The sequence below is a fragment of the Cajanus cajan genome, chromosome 3 (genome assembly GCF_000230855.2).
Source record: "Cajanus cajan strain Asha chromosome 3, NIPB_CcT2T_4, whole genome shotgun sequence".
Taxonomy (NCBI): Eukaryota; Viridiplantae; Streptophyta; class Magnoliopsida; order Fabales; family Fabaceae; genus Cajanus; species Cajanus cajan.
In genome coordinates, this window is record NC_138519.1 from 10,334,062 (window position 1) to 10,349,729 (window position 15,668).

The following is a 15,668-nucleotide window of genomic DNA, read 5'->3' on the forward strand; positions in this document are numbered from 1 at the left end:
CGACACTCATGTGACTCATTCCAGCCAACCAAGACCAAAACAAAAAAAATGTCACGTGCCACCAGTGTCGCTATGGGCCATAGCGACACCGTTATAAACAACCCCAAAGGCATAAATGGTTTCAAAACAACCTCATTTGCGTAATAAACTTTTAAAACAACCCCACTTTAGTCAAAAAGCCTTTGGATCCTTTAGCATTTGTTCCTTCTACATCTTGTCCAAGCATTGGTTTCCCTAAGCATGAGCTGGTGGGTTGATCACTTTAGACCTTGTTATTAGAGGGACATCAAAATAAATATTATTTAGTCTATATAATATATAAAAAATTACATATTTAAATTATATAAAAATGTATTAAAGAAAATAAATTAATTTCAAACAATTAATCAATGATTATTTTTCTTGTTAGTCAACAAAAATCAATAGTATTAAATGTAAAGAGAAAAATGGTATACTATTAACTTATTTCTTTTTATTTTTCTTCGATGTGATTTTCAATAAGTATTAATGTAAAATTATTAATAAGGATTATTTTTAACTTTTTTCTTTTATCTTTAATTTCTTTCATTTTCTTTCTGTTTTTTAAATCACATCCTATTTTATTTCGCTTAAATGTCAATATCAAATCGTGAACATACATCTTTTCACGATAAACTTCTTTGTGATGTCATCATTGTTGATCCATTTTTTCAAAGTTTAATGTTCTTTGAGAATAACTCATAATTTTATATGAATGTGTTTCACGATTAATTGTTTGTATTTTATACTTTTAATTATTTATGTATTTAAATAATTATGAGGGCATCATTTTTTTTCACTTTATTCATGACAATAAAAAAATCAAGGTTGGCCCTAGGTCCTAGCATCCACTCTTTTTTTTTTTTTTTTTTTTTTACATTTTGGGTCCTTATGCCTATTTCATTTACAAGTTAGATATTGGTTTTTTTTTTTATAAAAAAAAAATATAACTTACTTCATTCTTAAATGATAAAGTTATATCTTCAATCGCGACTCCGTTCCAGTAACTCTATATAAGTATTATCCTTTTCCAATTGATAATGTTTCCAATCTCTTTTTATTGTATTTATATTTGTCTTGTTATGGTTAAGTAGATATAATAACAAATGTACTTGTTTAACATGAAACAATATGATGGGGTGATGTTCGTGACATTATTATTTTATTTAATATAGTTGTTAAGTTTGCATAAAATACTAAAATAAATAAATAAAACAAAAAAATCAACATAATAAAATTCAGATTTTAATGCTTCTTTTTAGAGAAAATAAAATAATCATAAAGACTCTTGAAATAAGATATCTTATAACTATCAATATCAAATTTTATATTTTAGTCAAAATAAAAATGACAATAGTCCATGATTATAAACATTAATGAGAGTCTGAAGTTCTATAATTTAATCAAAATTATGTTTGTTTTAGTATAAAAAAAATTAATGAGACATTCTTATAATTCTAAGATTAAAAGATGCAAATTGTGATAAATTATTGTTTAAAAGTTCTTCTAAATTAAAAGCATCAAATTAATAGCAAAAACAATCAAAATAATAATACAATCTTTAATAAAAAAAATTATTTAAAATCATTATAACAAATAAAATTTATAAGAGAAATGATTCTAGATATGTGAAATCTTAATTACAGTTTTCAGATACAAGTTAAAAGAACTAGCATTTACACCGGGGTTAGTTGTTGATAAATTTCTAAAATAAAAAAAATGGAAACTACAAACTAAATATTAAAAAAAAAATCTCAAACAAGATTTGAGCCAATCAATGTTGTAAAATGCCCCCGAAACTGAAAACATGGTCATTTTACAAGGGCTTTCCCACCCCTTTATTCTATTCAACAAAATCACGTCTCATTCTAAATTACACTCCATTTGACTTCGATGGTGATGTCTTCACTTCTGTTGATCACTTCTATGTCGGCGATATGCTGCAAAACAATGAAGTCACCTGCAATCTTTGATAACTTAGAACCACCACCTGTGACCAGGTTGCTCATTTGCTAGGCTAAGACAAACTTGCGATTGCAGGACCACAACTCACGACCACCATCTACGGCCACTGCACGCAAAACTTCATTGATATTGGTCTTGCCTTTTTTTGTCTAAACTTGTAGACTAGTCGAGAATTACATGATTAGTTGATCATTGTGAATTGACATATCTATGAAGGATAATAATTACTCCATGCCCTGAATAGTGTGTATTCATAATTTACATTATTTAATGTTTTATATATTAATTGGGTACTGTGATTAAGTTTCTCAATAATATTTTAGTATTGGGTACACTAATCCGAGTTTACATGTCTATGTATCACTCTTCAGACCCTCCACGTGTTTACATACACCCAGTATTTCAAACTTGCTTACATTGCAAATTCTAAATTATAGTCTGGATAATACAACTATGCGGACTTCACATTAACACGTCTCATGTTAACAATATGAACATTATGCACAAGTTCACAAAATCCAAAAGAATAAGGATTAATAAATTTCTCATGTTTCATTAAATGTTCATCTTCTCTCCCTGTTCACGTGCAATGGAAGCAGAGAGAATTCCAAGATCACGATTTAAGACTGTCAATGCAGATTCACATTCAGAGATTATTCTTGTGACGGATGAAGGCCCGTCGGATGTCTCAGAAGAACCAAAGGCAAGGGCTGCATGTGAATCTCTAAGATTCCGTAGATTACCCAAAAACTGTTGAAAACAAAGAGATACATTATAGTCAGTGAAGTCAATGTGAATATTATTCAAAACATAGCCTCCTTTAATTGCTCAATTCTCTTAACATGGCCTAACAGCAGAACAAATCAATCAATGTTTGATAGAACCATTAGTATCAAACAGTAATGGATAATTTCACAAATATTTAAATAAAACGAACACTTAGGAGTGTTTATCATAACAATCTTTCACATTTAAACAAAACTCGTTATTCACTCCATCAAATTATATTATAATTAATGTACCACTCAAAGAATTAAAACATCCACTCTATTGTACAGAACTTGTGTTGGCCTACACATGTTCAGGTAGAAAAAGGAGTTGACCCGCTAAACATTATTAATAAATGAGTTAAATCCAAGTTGAAACTTGAAACTTTAAATTGACCCATTTACATAATTGGGTATATATGGATCTACAATATCCGTCAAACCCATTTTTAACTTAATTGAAACTTGCATTGAAAATATCATTTTAATTTTTAACGTAGTAATCATATAATTTAATGTATAACGCAGCCCAAATTGATAACTTTATGCTTGATACTAACATCCCAAACCCCAAAGTTTAGAACATTTCAAAAATTCTAATACCTTGATACTTTAGACGACAAAATCTATGCATTAAAAAATTTTAATCCAACGATTGAATCGTTAAAATTTGATATAGAACATGAATCACTGAGTGAAATTAGTTTACCAATAATTACTCTTGAAGTAAATATATTTATATATATATATATATATATATATATATGAATTGGATCAACTTTAAATCAGCCTAAACCCCAAGATGGGATTGTCATATACTGTCTCCCACTTTTTTATCCCCTTCACATCTGCATGCATGCAGTCATGCAAACATTTGACGTTCTACCAAGGATTCTTACTCGCTTAATTTGGCCAATAGCTTAATAAGACTAGACACCAGTAAAAAAGTTGGATGAAAAGAACCAATAAAATGACTTTTATATTTGTGAATGGTATCTCTGTAACTAACCACCAATAGATGTAGAATAATGTCTAGTATCACTTGATTTGAAATTTCTAATAATTTAAACAGTATCATATATATATATATATATATATATATATATATATATATATATATATATATATATATAGGGAGCATATCAAGTGAGAAGAATTTATTATGAGAGGGTGAGAAGGTTAAAATATAACTCTTAGATTAATTTTCTCTCACTTGATTAAATCCCAAATTTTCTATCACTTGATTAATCTAAGGGTTATATTTTAACCTTCTTACCTTCTCATAATAAATTCTTCTCACTTGATATGTTCCCTACATATATATATATATATATATATATATATATATATATATATATATATATGTGTGTGTGTGTGTGTGTGCGTGTGTGTGTGCACGCGCGCCAAGCATAAGAAGGTTACCTTCAAAAGCATTTTATAGGCCTCCAATAAACGATTGGCTGCTGGTCCAAATCCATGAAGCTGCGGAACCTCCATCATGTGTGTCCATGGACGAATTTCCTAACACAAGCAATTTTTAATAAGCTTCCCTAGATGTTGAGTGTGAGAGATAGCATTGTCTTAGCGAGAGACGAGCTAATTCCGATCATCCAATTTCACATGGAAGGTCAAAATTAAAAATCAACTAAGGTCATGTTAATCACTTAAAAAGTCATTTTTGGCACTTTCAGGTCACTATTTAAGGACTCCTTCAATACTTCTATGGTAATGCTAGATCATGAAATTCTTAGTATTACTAGTGTATATAAAATTACACATTATACCCAGTCAGACGCTAAAAGTCTAAATAAAACCAGTCCAGACTCTGACGGGACCAGAAAACCATGCACCCTAAACTACAATTACAAGTTTCAGCAGTTGCAGTACAGTGACCACATCACCATTGATATTGATGAAACAGCTATTCTGGTCTAGATGCTCAAATTATGGGATACTCCTTGTATGTTTTAAAAAATAAAGTTAAAATAAAAGTGAACAATTAACAATAAAAGGCAGAGTAGTTTTTGGATAGTTGTAATTGTAAGAATAGTTTTGAACAATTCTGTAAAAATAAAAATAAAAAAATAGTGGAGAGAATATGAGCAATTTGAGAAGTGGTTATAGAGACAAAATTGTCAAAAAATGTGTATACAAAACAAGATAATCCCTTATTAGTGTGTGTCTGTGTATATATACATATATATATATATATATATATAGAAGAATAGAACTTTGAGTAATTGAAATTAAAAGCAATGATAGTGCCATTTAGGGATGGCAATGGGGCCCATGGGGGCGGGTAATAGTAAACCCGCCCCCGCCTCGCTGTATAAAAATTGGCCTCATACCCACCTAATATCCACGCGGGTATCCATTAAGCGGGTATCCATGAATTTCTTGAATACCCACGGATATCCATAGATATCCATGGATATTTATAAATTTTTTAAGAAATTAAAAAAATTATATTACAAATAATTTTAAATTTATATTTAATGTCATTGAAATATTAAAAATAATAATTCAATGTTAATTTTGAATTTGTATTTAGCATTAATTCTGTTGAAATAATAATAAAGATGCAAGATAATCAATCACTTAAAATACAACAATCTTACACAAGTATGTGAAAGTCTCATATCACAAAGCTATAATAATTCAATCTCATAATTCCAAACGTAAGTAAACAACTTAAAATACATAAATCTTATTGATCCAATCAAAGTTATAAAATTAATCAATTTACATCCAACATAATTATATGAAAAGAAAATAAGATGAGAGTGTAACTTTAGGTTTATGTGGAACAAGGATAATTAGGATATTTAATAAATATTATTAAACGGTACCCGCGGGTATGGATATCATCATACCCGCCCCCACCCCATTTATAAACGGGTAAAAAATTATCCGTCCCCATTATCTACGGGTACCTAATTATCCTATCCATTTATTATCCGTAGCGGATTTTACCCACAGATACCCACGGGTACAGGTATTTTTGTCATCCCTAGTGCCATTTATTACAACAACTGTTTCCTTACTTATAGCTAAATATTTATTTGGCCGGATTCTAACAAATTGGATAATAGGGTTTGCAACAAAAATTAGAGCAAATTTATAAAAAACCTTGGTGTAAATCAAATTGAATGTTCTAGCTGTCTCTAGGAAAGACTCCAAATGTGCCCGCAGTTGGGCTTCCACCTCAGTATACTCCTCATCTGGATTGTAAGCATGCTACAAGATAGCAACAATATCAAAATAAGTACAATAATATTATATAAAAAAATCAAGAATTAGAAAATAAGAGACTAAGACTAAAATGGAAAAACAGCACACAAAGTCAAGAAACATGGCAAGAGACAAAGAAAAAGAGACTAGAGACTTCCGAGAAAACAAGAAATGAAAATTTAAAGGCTTGTATGGTTCAAAAAAAAGCTTCTATTTTAATTTCCTATTTCATAAATCAGTACAAAAATGTCGCATGTATCCATTTTGTTCCCTGTTTCTAAAGATTTCTATAGGAAACAATGAAAATTGAAAACAAGGCCGTTTAAAACATGAGGTGGTGAATACAAGATGACTTTGTTGTATTTGTGAAAACAGGAAACGAAAAAGGTCTGTTGGTTTAAGAACAAGGTTCTATTTTCATTCCTGTGTTCACAATTCATAAAATAACTACATAAATGTTACCTTATTTTCACTTTACCTCCAGCCTTCAAAGATTTGTACAAAAAATGGTGAAAACAATAAAATCTTATTTTTGCTATTTCCTGTACAATTCTTTGAAGATAAGAAGTAAGGTAAAATATGTCTTTAGTCCCTCAAAATATTTCAAATTGTTGATTTTAATCCTATAAAAATTTAATATGTTTACTCCCCACATTTATCTAAAGTGGTGTGATTTTTAGTCCTTCATTAGGGACTAAAAATGTGTGCTTTTGGATAAATGCAAGGACTAAAACCATATTGAATTTTTATAGTAACGAAAACTAACATTTTAAAATATTTTGAGGGATAAAAACATATTTCACTCTATGAAATAAAAACATGGTAGAATTTCTGTAATTTTTGTGAAGATGGAAAATGAAAACAGAACCTTTTCTTAAACAAAACAGGAGGGTACATTGGATTTGTTTTTCTTTTTCCATCATTATTGGATGATATATTCACCAATAATTATAAAATTGTCATTTTGTTTTCACTTTATTTCCTATTTTCAAAAATTTGCAAAGAAAATAACAATGGACTCAGAAGACTAATTCAATTGATCACCCTAACTATACTATAGATGCAAAATGACGAGAGAAAATCAAATTGCAGCAATCAAATAGCGAAGTAAATTTTTACTAGCTTTTGGTAGATTAGTTTATTAGCTTATAAGACCAGTTGCCTAAATCTACATAACAACAATATTTGCAAAACAGTAGCTCTTAACAAGAAATGCCTGACAACTGAACAAAAGTTCAACTGGCAAAGCATCAGAAGAGGGAAATCATAACATAATGCAGTGTCAATGAGAAACTTAGTTCATGTCCTCATTTAGAGAATCCCTTGAATGGATTGAAAAGGCAGGAACAAGAAAGGCTAAGAAAGAGGATCAAGGAAGAAAGTTAGGTGTCTGGAAACTATTTACCAAGAAACAGAAAAACTATTACTGTCATAGGTTTATTTTGGTAAAAACAAAATTGTCAAACATACAGTACATTAACTAGGTGAAACCATGTGGCTGAAAAGAAAAAAAATTTCATGCCTCTGATCAATTTCCATCTATTCATACAGGTATCTTACCATATGACTATGAAAGACAAGCAGTGGGTTGAGAAGTTCAGTATACCTTGGATGCCAGGTCATCAACTTTTTGTTGAAGATTCAACAATATTTTTGATTGTTCAGAAAACTTTGACTCCAGCTCAGAAACATCTGGCCTGAAAATAGTGTGATAAAAAGTTAGAATGTCACTACATCTCATTAGATTGAATTTCTTTTACTGGCAAAAGATAAATTATTTCCCTCAAATGAACTTCCAATTGTACATATTTTATTTTATATTTGTATACTTTACATAAATTGAATGAAAAAAAATTCAACTTCTAAATCCACAGTGTGAGCAAGATTTATATGGGTGCTACTTAAGGAAACACAATAAACTTAAAAAAAAAAAAAAAAAAAAAAAAAAAAAAAAAAAAAGCTCAATTGATGGCCTCATTTTTAATTTTTTTATGTTTAATGTGTAAGGGTGTGTTTGGGAAAACTACGAAAATTAGATTAGTTCAATAATTGATAATATGTATATTGATTATTGTTATAATTGATTATAATCAGAATGAATTTTTGTTTGGATAAGTTGGCTGAAAAGCAATTTTGAGATGTTTAATTTTGTTTGAATATAACAAAAAAATCAACTTTTATATAGTAAATTAGTTTCAGGAAAAAAATAAAAAGGTTTTGAAAAATAATCATAAACTTCAAATTTTTAGATTCTTGAAACAACTTGTTTTTCAGAAGAAAAAAAAATGTTCACAAATTTAATCTAGTTTCCCAAACATGCAGATTTTTTTAGAAATACAACTTTTTTCAATAAAACAAGCTGAAAATATGAGAAATCATCATTCCCAAACATGCGCTAAGCCTGTGAATGCATATGCAGCTTCAATACCTTTTACTTAACTAAAGAAAGCAAACAAGTGTCAGTTATCTATCTATCAAGTTTAGTTTCTAAGCAATAGGTTACTTTTATTTATTTTTTTAGAAAAATAAGTTCCACTGGCAGAAGTAGCGAATGTAAAACTAAGGAGAGGATAAAATATCCTTCAAGGCCAGATTGCATCATTTTATTCTGCCACTCATCAATAAATTATTTCTGGAGTTCTTATTACAGTTAAGTCTCTTAACATAAGCAACGTGCTCTATGAACAAAATAAAGCGCAAAACATTTGATGATATTCTACATAATTGAAGATCAACACAAAAGATTAGTCTTCCATCTAACATTGAACAAAAGTTAATTCTATGGACACCAGACTAAAATTTTCAATGGTATTCATCAATTTATATTTCACAATCTTAATATTTGAAGAGAAAAAATTATTAAATGTCAGTTTCCTGTGCATAAGCATGGTATTCAATTTCAATATTTCATTATTTTGTACTTGGAATATTTTTCCCTGAACTTAAAGCAATATTTGATGTGCACCATAAACCATACAAAGGCACTTCTGTTTGGGACCCAGAGGCCCAAGGCCCAATATTAAAAATGCATTTTAAAAGGAAATGTAAAAACTTAGGTACTGATGGTGATTTCAGTAGCTTTAAATAATAGGGTTGTATGTTGTTTAGAAAGTGTCTGGAATTATCATTGTAATAACTGGAAACAGTTGAGAAAAGGGAGATTTCCCTTGGCAAAGGAATAAAACACTTAATTTTGATTTTTTGGTTATCGTGATCTTTTCTTGTTCAGTTTGTTTCTTTCTTTTATAAAGAATCCATCAATTTTGGTCTGACCTGCCAGATTCCAAAGAACTGACCAGTGGAGATGGAGTCAAGAATTGGAGCGTTGGAGAAAACTGTTTCAAGAATTGAAACCTCAGTGGAATATCTAAAAAAAGAATGGCAGCAGAATAAACCTTACAACTCCCTGAATTTTGCCAAAATGTGGCGACAATTCAAGACATCAAGCAGCTGATGGCAGATGTTAAATTGATGCAGAAGCAGGATGGTGGGGGAGATGAGGAGAGTGTAGACGGCAAAGAAGAAAAGGCAGATGGTTCAACTTCTATGGGGCCAAAAAAAGTAGTCAGTAAGTCATACAATGAGGCATTAAAGGGGAATGATGATGGTCGATCTTGGGCCAAGAAGGTTGAATTTCCAATCTTTGAAGATGTGGACCCCATTGGGTGGATAGCTCAGGCAGAAAAGTTTTTCGAGGTGCACGAAATACATCCTACTGAAAAGTTGCAACTGGCTTTTGTTAGCATGAAAGGGGTGGCAATACACTGGTTTCGGATTTCGCGCCAGAAGAACCTGAATTCAACTTGGAAAGGTTTTCCCAATGCCTTAATTCAAAGATTTGGGGAGAATTAAAGCAGTAATGTTTTTGAAAGGTTAGCGACCTTAAGGCAAGAAGAATCCGTTGGGTTACGAAAATCAGGTTGTTCAACTAATAAGCTGTAAAATCAGGTTGCCATGGGTTTCAAAAATGGATGTTTTGTGTCAGGGAAGGTTTTCAGGCCAATTCCAAGACCCCGCCGATAAGCATAGGCGGCCATCTACTGTTCAGGTGGGGGATTGGGTCTAAATTCAAATTCAACCCCATAGACAGGATTTTCTACCACATAGGCAGGGTTCTTTAGCAAAAAGAACACACCCAAAGCTTGCTGTACGCTATTACAGACCTTTCTTAGTTACTAAACAGATGGGATCAGTTTCTTTTCAGCTTGAACTTCCAGCTCAAGCAAACATTCACCCAGTATTTCATGTGTCAACTTAAGAAGATGATTGCGGAGCATCCGGTAGAAACCTGACTTCCCTCAGATTTGCAAATGGAGGCAGAAACAGTGATTCCAAAGGCTATTCTAGCTACCAGAAATATCAGTAGAAGAGGAGAATCAGTAGCCCAAATTCTGATTCAGTGGGAAAACAAGTCAGCAGACAAGGCCACATGGGAAGACACCAATTCATCCAGGAGCAGTTTCCTTCACTCAACCTTGGGGACAAGGTTGATTTTACAGGGGGGGGGGGGGGGGTTATTGTTAGGGACTCAGAGGCTCAATGCCCAATTTTAGAAAGGACCCAAGGCCCATTATTAAAAATGTATTCTAGAAGGAAACGCAGGGACTTGGGTACTGATGGTAGGTTTCAGCCGCTTTAAATAGGGTTGTATGTTGTTTAGAGTGTCTGGAATTATCATTGTAATAACTGGAAACAGTTGAGAGAAGGGAGATTTCCCTAGGCAGAGGAATAAACTCTGAATTTTGTTCTTTTGGTTTTTGTGATCTTTTCTTGTTCTGTTTGTTTCTTTAATCAAGAATCTATCAAGTTCAAAGATGTCCTATAGCCCTATTGTGTTACATATGTTAATGCTATATAAAATGTTAAATACTTCGGTGAGTTAAGATACAAATGCAAGCCTATCATTATGAAATAAAGATATTTACTCAAACAGTCACAGAATGCGAAGGTAAAATATTCATAAGAAAAGGAAGAAACTTTTACAATGGATATATGGATTGAATCTGAACATCTGCAGGAAACAATTTACATTCTTCAGAAAATATTTGAGCTTGTTTTTCTGCAATGGAATCTATCAATTGGATGTCCTTGGCTACCTGCTCGTCAACACTACAGAAATCAGAATACAAACCAAATCTATGTCAATTCCATCTCTGCAAAACAAAAAATTATAGAAAAAAATTATCACTGCAAAATTATAAAACAGTGGACAACCTCCATTCTGGATTATCTGCACATATTGTTGCCTCCACTAAATCTACAATAAGACGAAGCATTTCAGTACGGTCTTCATAGCTTCCATGCCCCTGTCACATATTTGAATAATATTTACCAGCTTTCGAGGTAAATCATAACCAGAATCTGTGTGAATAATACTATAATGCATGGCAAAGCATATTAGTAGTACATAAAACTTTAAATATTCACTCTTTCCCATAAAATCAAAAGATGATAGACCACTTGATCCAAGAGAAAAATATCAAATCTAGTAGCAAGCCTATCAATAACCTCCTTTCTTTATTAACACACAATAATATGTTAGCTAGACACAATATTTTTGAGAAAAAATTCAATGGGTTAGCTATTAATACTAATGATACATGTTAGCTAGACACAATATAAGACAGAACCAGACCAATAAATTCCTGGGCTTTAGTACACTAAATGGTATTTCCCAGTTCATTCAATTGCCTGTGACCCTTTCTGCTTTAAGCACTTAACACATAACAATTATCTCTCTTTATAAACCAAGACAAGGGTCCATGAAGACAACTAAAATCTGCTCATAACTTCATCGATGTAGTCACAAGCATTAATGTTTGCACTGATACTACATCTATTGATCTAGAAAGCTCTTTGAAAACAGTTTTTAACAGGTATCGCTAAAAACAGTACATATTATTAAGAAATGTAATCATAATCAACTTTTTCCCAACAATACTGACAGGCTCAAATATACTAATAATCCTTACCTCATTGTGATTAGACACTGCATGTCAAACAAAGAACTAAAAACAATAACCCAAAAATAGGACATCCCCAAAACAATTCAGAAAATATGCTCAAATGACACAGAAGAATATAGCAGAGAAATCAGAACAGCCAAAAAAAGAACAATGAGTGCATGGTTATCCACTGTAAGAACAAGACAATTTGAGTTTAGGCCAAATTTAACCCCAAAAACTAGCTCATGGAATGAAAGTTGTCCTTTACTTATATACACTATTTTAATCATATCACTAGTTAATGTACGATCTCCACAATACACCCTTCATATTGAGGACTAGACATTTTGAGCATAAAATTTGCAAAATTAGACATCCATAGCTAGTCAGATAACAACCTCATAACAAGTGACTCGATAAGCTCAACAACAATCACCATTATAGGCTCTAATAGCATCTTAGAATTTGAGCTTGGGTCTAACTCAACCCCAAAAGTTAGCTCAAAGGATGATGGTTGTCCCCTACTTATCTATGAAACCCAAATACTCCAAAAAAGGAAAAGTATTGGTACCATAGCCTTGTCAAACACCAATACCCCTCAAATACTTTCAGATACATATGCGAAAAGTTTCCAATCTTTTTTTTCTAGGATACTTCTGGATACGTATCCAAAAAGCTCGCCTGAAGCTTCTTGTGCATCCATGTTCTTCCTCATGCTGTGAGAGGAATTGGAGTACATACTCCTTTATTCATTCTTTGAAGAAAAACAAAATGGACCCAAAAGGGGCTAGAGGTTTGGTTTATGGACTCAAATGCGGTAAAATAGTAATGCAATAAATCAAAAATGACAAACCTGAATGGCATCTGTATCTACAGTTGTTGTAATACCTAGAAACTTGGCAATTTCTGCCAAATCTGCAAATTTTAAATCATGAGAAGCAAAGTTACAACAAGATGACTCAATCAAAAAGTGCAAGAGAGACAAATATGTTTAAACTCTTCTACAAAAGGGAAATTGACAAAAAGCAACTTCCAAATAAATTGACACTCAAATGCAGCTACCTCAAGAGAGGGAAAAAAAATTGAATGTTTCACTAGAGCTTTAAAAAACAATAAAAGAAAAAATTGCCAATATGTTACTAAATGTGGAATAACAAAGAGCCTATCTACTTAAAAAATAAAAAATAAAATAAAAATAAAAAGATATCAAACAGGTCTTTGGCAGGATATAGACTGAATAGAACTAGAAAATTACAGCATCAAGGTTGATTGACTTTAAGTGGTGTGCTATAAGAAACCAAACAGCACAACCTTTACCACACGATACAATCACATACAAATGAAAAATTGAAAACAAATTTATTAGTCTCAAAGAAAGCTTGGATACCAGGTTACAAACTAGCCAAATTGGTAATTTCAAATCAAAGCAAATGAGAACACTTACACTGAATTCGACCAGTCTCCTCATCACGATCAAGGCCATCCCCTTGTAAGTTTTGCTGAGAAAAGGGTGACTTATCACCTAATAGCCTGTTGTAAGCATAAATACCAAAGATCATTCCTTCTTAACATGGACAGGAATACATCACAGAAGTGTAAGTAGTAGAGGTGCAGATAGGGTAAAACATGACAATGTCAGATAGTATGAAAGAGGGTGTTGCTAGGGCTACGCATGGTACGAAGAGGGTGGAAATTCTAAATAGCAGTATGGAAATGTGGAAAGGTTTTGGTTTTTTCACTTGGTTGGTGCTAGGTATATGATGGAATGGGGGGGTAAATCAGTGAACACTTTCATGCAATAGACATAGAGCCTGAGAAAAAAAATATTTCTACCACCCGACTATTTTCACCTCTGAATGAATACAAATAAACATCGCACAATTTCCTAAAATTTGTTTAAGATTGTACATCAACCCCCCAACCGCAAGCACGGTAAGTAAACCCATCTCATATCATGGTGGTTGCTCAAAAAGACAATACTCTATTCTAAGACCTAACAATAACAATTCCAGTTTCTATTTTCCTTAAATACCAAACAGAGAAACGGACTTCAAGAGACAAAGGAAAAAAAGATACCGAAAGAAGAGCCACTCCAGAAGGGCATAGCGCTCCATGCCAGCAAATAAGAGGGACTGAGCAGGCGCATTTGCTCTAGGGTAATTTAGGTCTGCCAATTTCTTCTGAATCTCTTCCATTTGCCTCGATGCCATTTTCTATATGAACTTATTTCATCTTCCTTTCTCACTTTCTCTTTAGTACTGATAGGGCCTTAGGTACTTATCAAGTACCAAACGAATCCTTATGCTCCTCTCAAAATAATAGCAATAACTGAAAATACACCAACATAACACGCGACAGAATTAGGACAATTTCTAAAGCAGACTCAACAAACATCACTAACACCAGTCGATAGATCTGAAAACTAATAGAACCACAAAGTGCAGCACAGTTTAAAAAAATTTCCAAATGCAATCCCTAGAAAAGCAAAATTTCCAGAAGGATACGAAACGAAATCAAATTCTAGTATTAGCAAATGCACAAAACGGATCCAGTGCCCACCGCGCACTGGCGATTACAATGCCGGCGACGACATTGCGCCAAACCTTACGGTTGCAAGCATAGAAATTACAATACAAGCGCAGGAATTGGAGGTGGCGCAAGTCACGTGCGAATCGGTGAAGGATCGAGCGGTTACCTGAGAATTGGAGTTGTTATCCCGGTTTCCTTGGCGGCGAGGTCGACGGCGGCGATCGGAGGGAACGGCGGGGACGATGGGTGAGGGAGAAAAGCGAGTGTGGGAGTGAAGAGTGAATGCGAAGAAAAGAGAAGTGGAAAATGATGAGTATTGAGTAACCAACGACCAAACAAACCACCCCGTTGTGTGTGGAAAGGTGCTCTCAGTGCTGCTACTTCTCTTCTCAGCTTAAAATTTTCAAGTTCCACGCCTACAATCACCGTCGTGCCCCTACACTTCTTACTTTGTTACACTTCTACCCTTAGTTCACATATGAAAAAAAAAATAACGAAAATTCTATTGACATTTGCTTACTTAACCTCTTTTAATTTTTAAAAATCATTCATTTCTCTTAAAATAATATCAATAAAAATCAATTCATGTTTTATCAATTATATATATATATATATCTTTTATTTCTAAATTTTCATTTTTGTCAAAAAAAATTATTATTTCTAATTTAAAAAATAATAATTTCTCAACTCTTTCTTTACATTATTTCTTAAAGTTAGTATATTTTTTAAATCATAACACACGTATTCAAGATATAATTTAGGAGTTAAATTAAGTAAGAGATTAAGTCTCATTCAATAATTAACATTTGCATTAATTTAAGAGTTATATTATTATCTTATATAAAGGGTTTTATGTGTCTATTAGATAAATAAACAAGAGAGGTTAGTGATCACTTAAAAATAAAAAGGGTAGTGTTTGTCATTTAAAAGACCATAAGAGAGGTGACATACCATCTCTTTTTTTTTTAAATAATAAATTTAGATTAATTAAGTCATAAGATAAGGAAATATTTTATTTTAATTAAATAAAATAAAAAAAGGGTTGTAAGTAGAGAGTATTTGGGTTGGGCTTTAAGTCCAACCAAGTAAACTTATTAAAAATAAATCAAGGGGTCAAATCATATGACTTGAAACCCTAAGAGCGCTTGTAGATGGAAACATAGAGGAGACTACTGGAAAAAATGTGGAATATCAGTTAGAGCTACAAGAAACA

General features: G+C 32.2%; 1 protein-coding gene across 1 annotated transcript; it reads right to left on the bottom strand.

The window, feature by feature from the left end:
* Positions 1 to 2,227: 2,227 nt before the first annotated feature.
* On the bottom strand, positions 2,228 to 14,858 carry AUG7 (nuclear matrix protein). Its single transcript, XM_020377860.3, has 10 exons — positions 14,622 to 14,858; positions 14,003 to 14,254; positions 13,371 to 13,456; positions 12,780 to 12,841; positions 11,196 to 11,287; positions 10,965 to 11,090; positions 7,588 to 7,678; positions 5,880 to 5,987; positions 4,173 to 4,271; positions 2,228 to 2,733 (listed from the first exon to the last, which is right to left on the bottom strand). The coding sequence occupies exons 2-10, from the start codon at positions 14,134 to 14,136 to the stop codon at positions 2,539 to 2,541; spliced, it is 993 nt and encodes a 330-aa protein (XP_020233449.1). The 5' UTR covers positions 14,137 to 14,254; positions 14,622 to 14,858; the 3' UTR covers positions 2,228 to 2,538.
* Between the last annotated feature and the right edge of the window lie 810 nt (positions 14,859 to 15,668).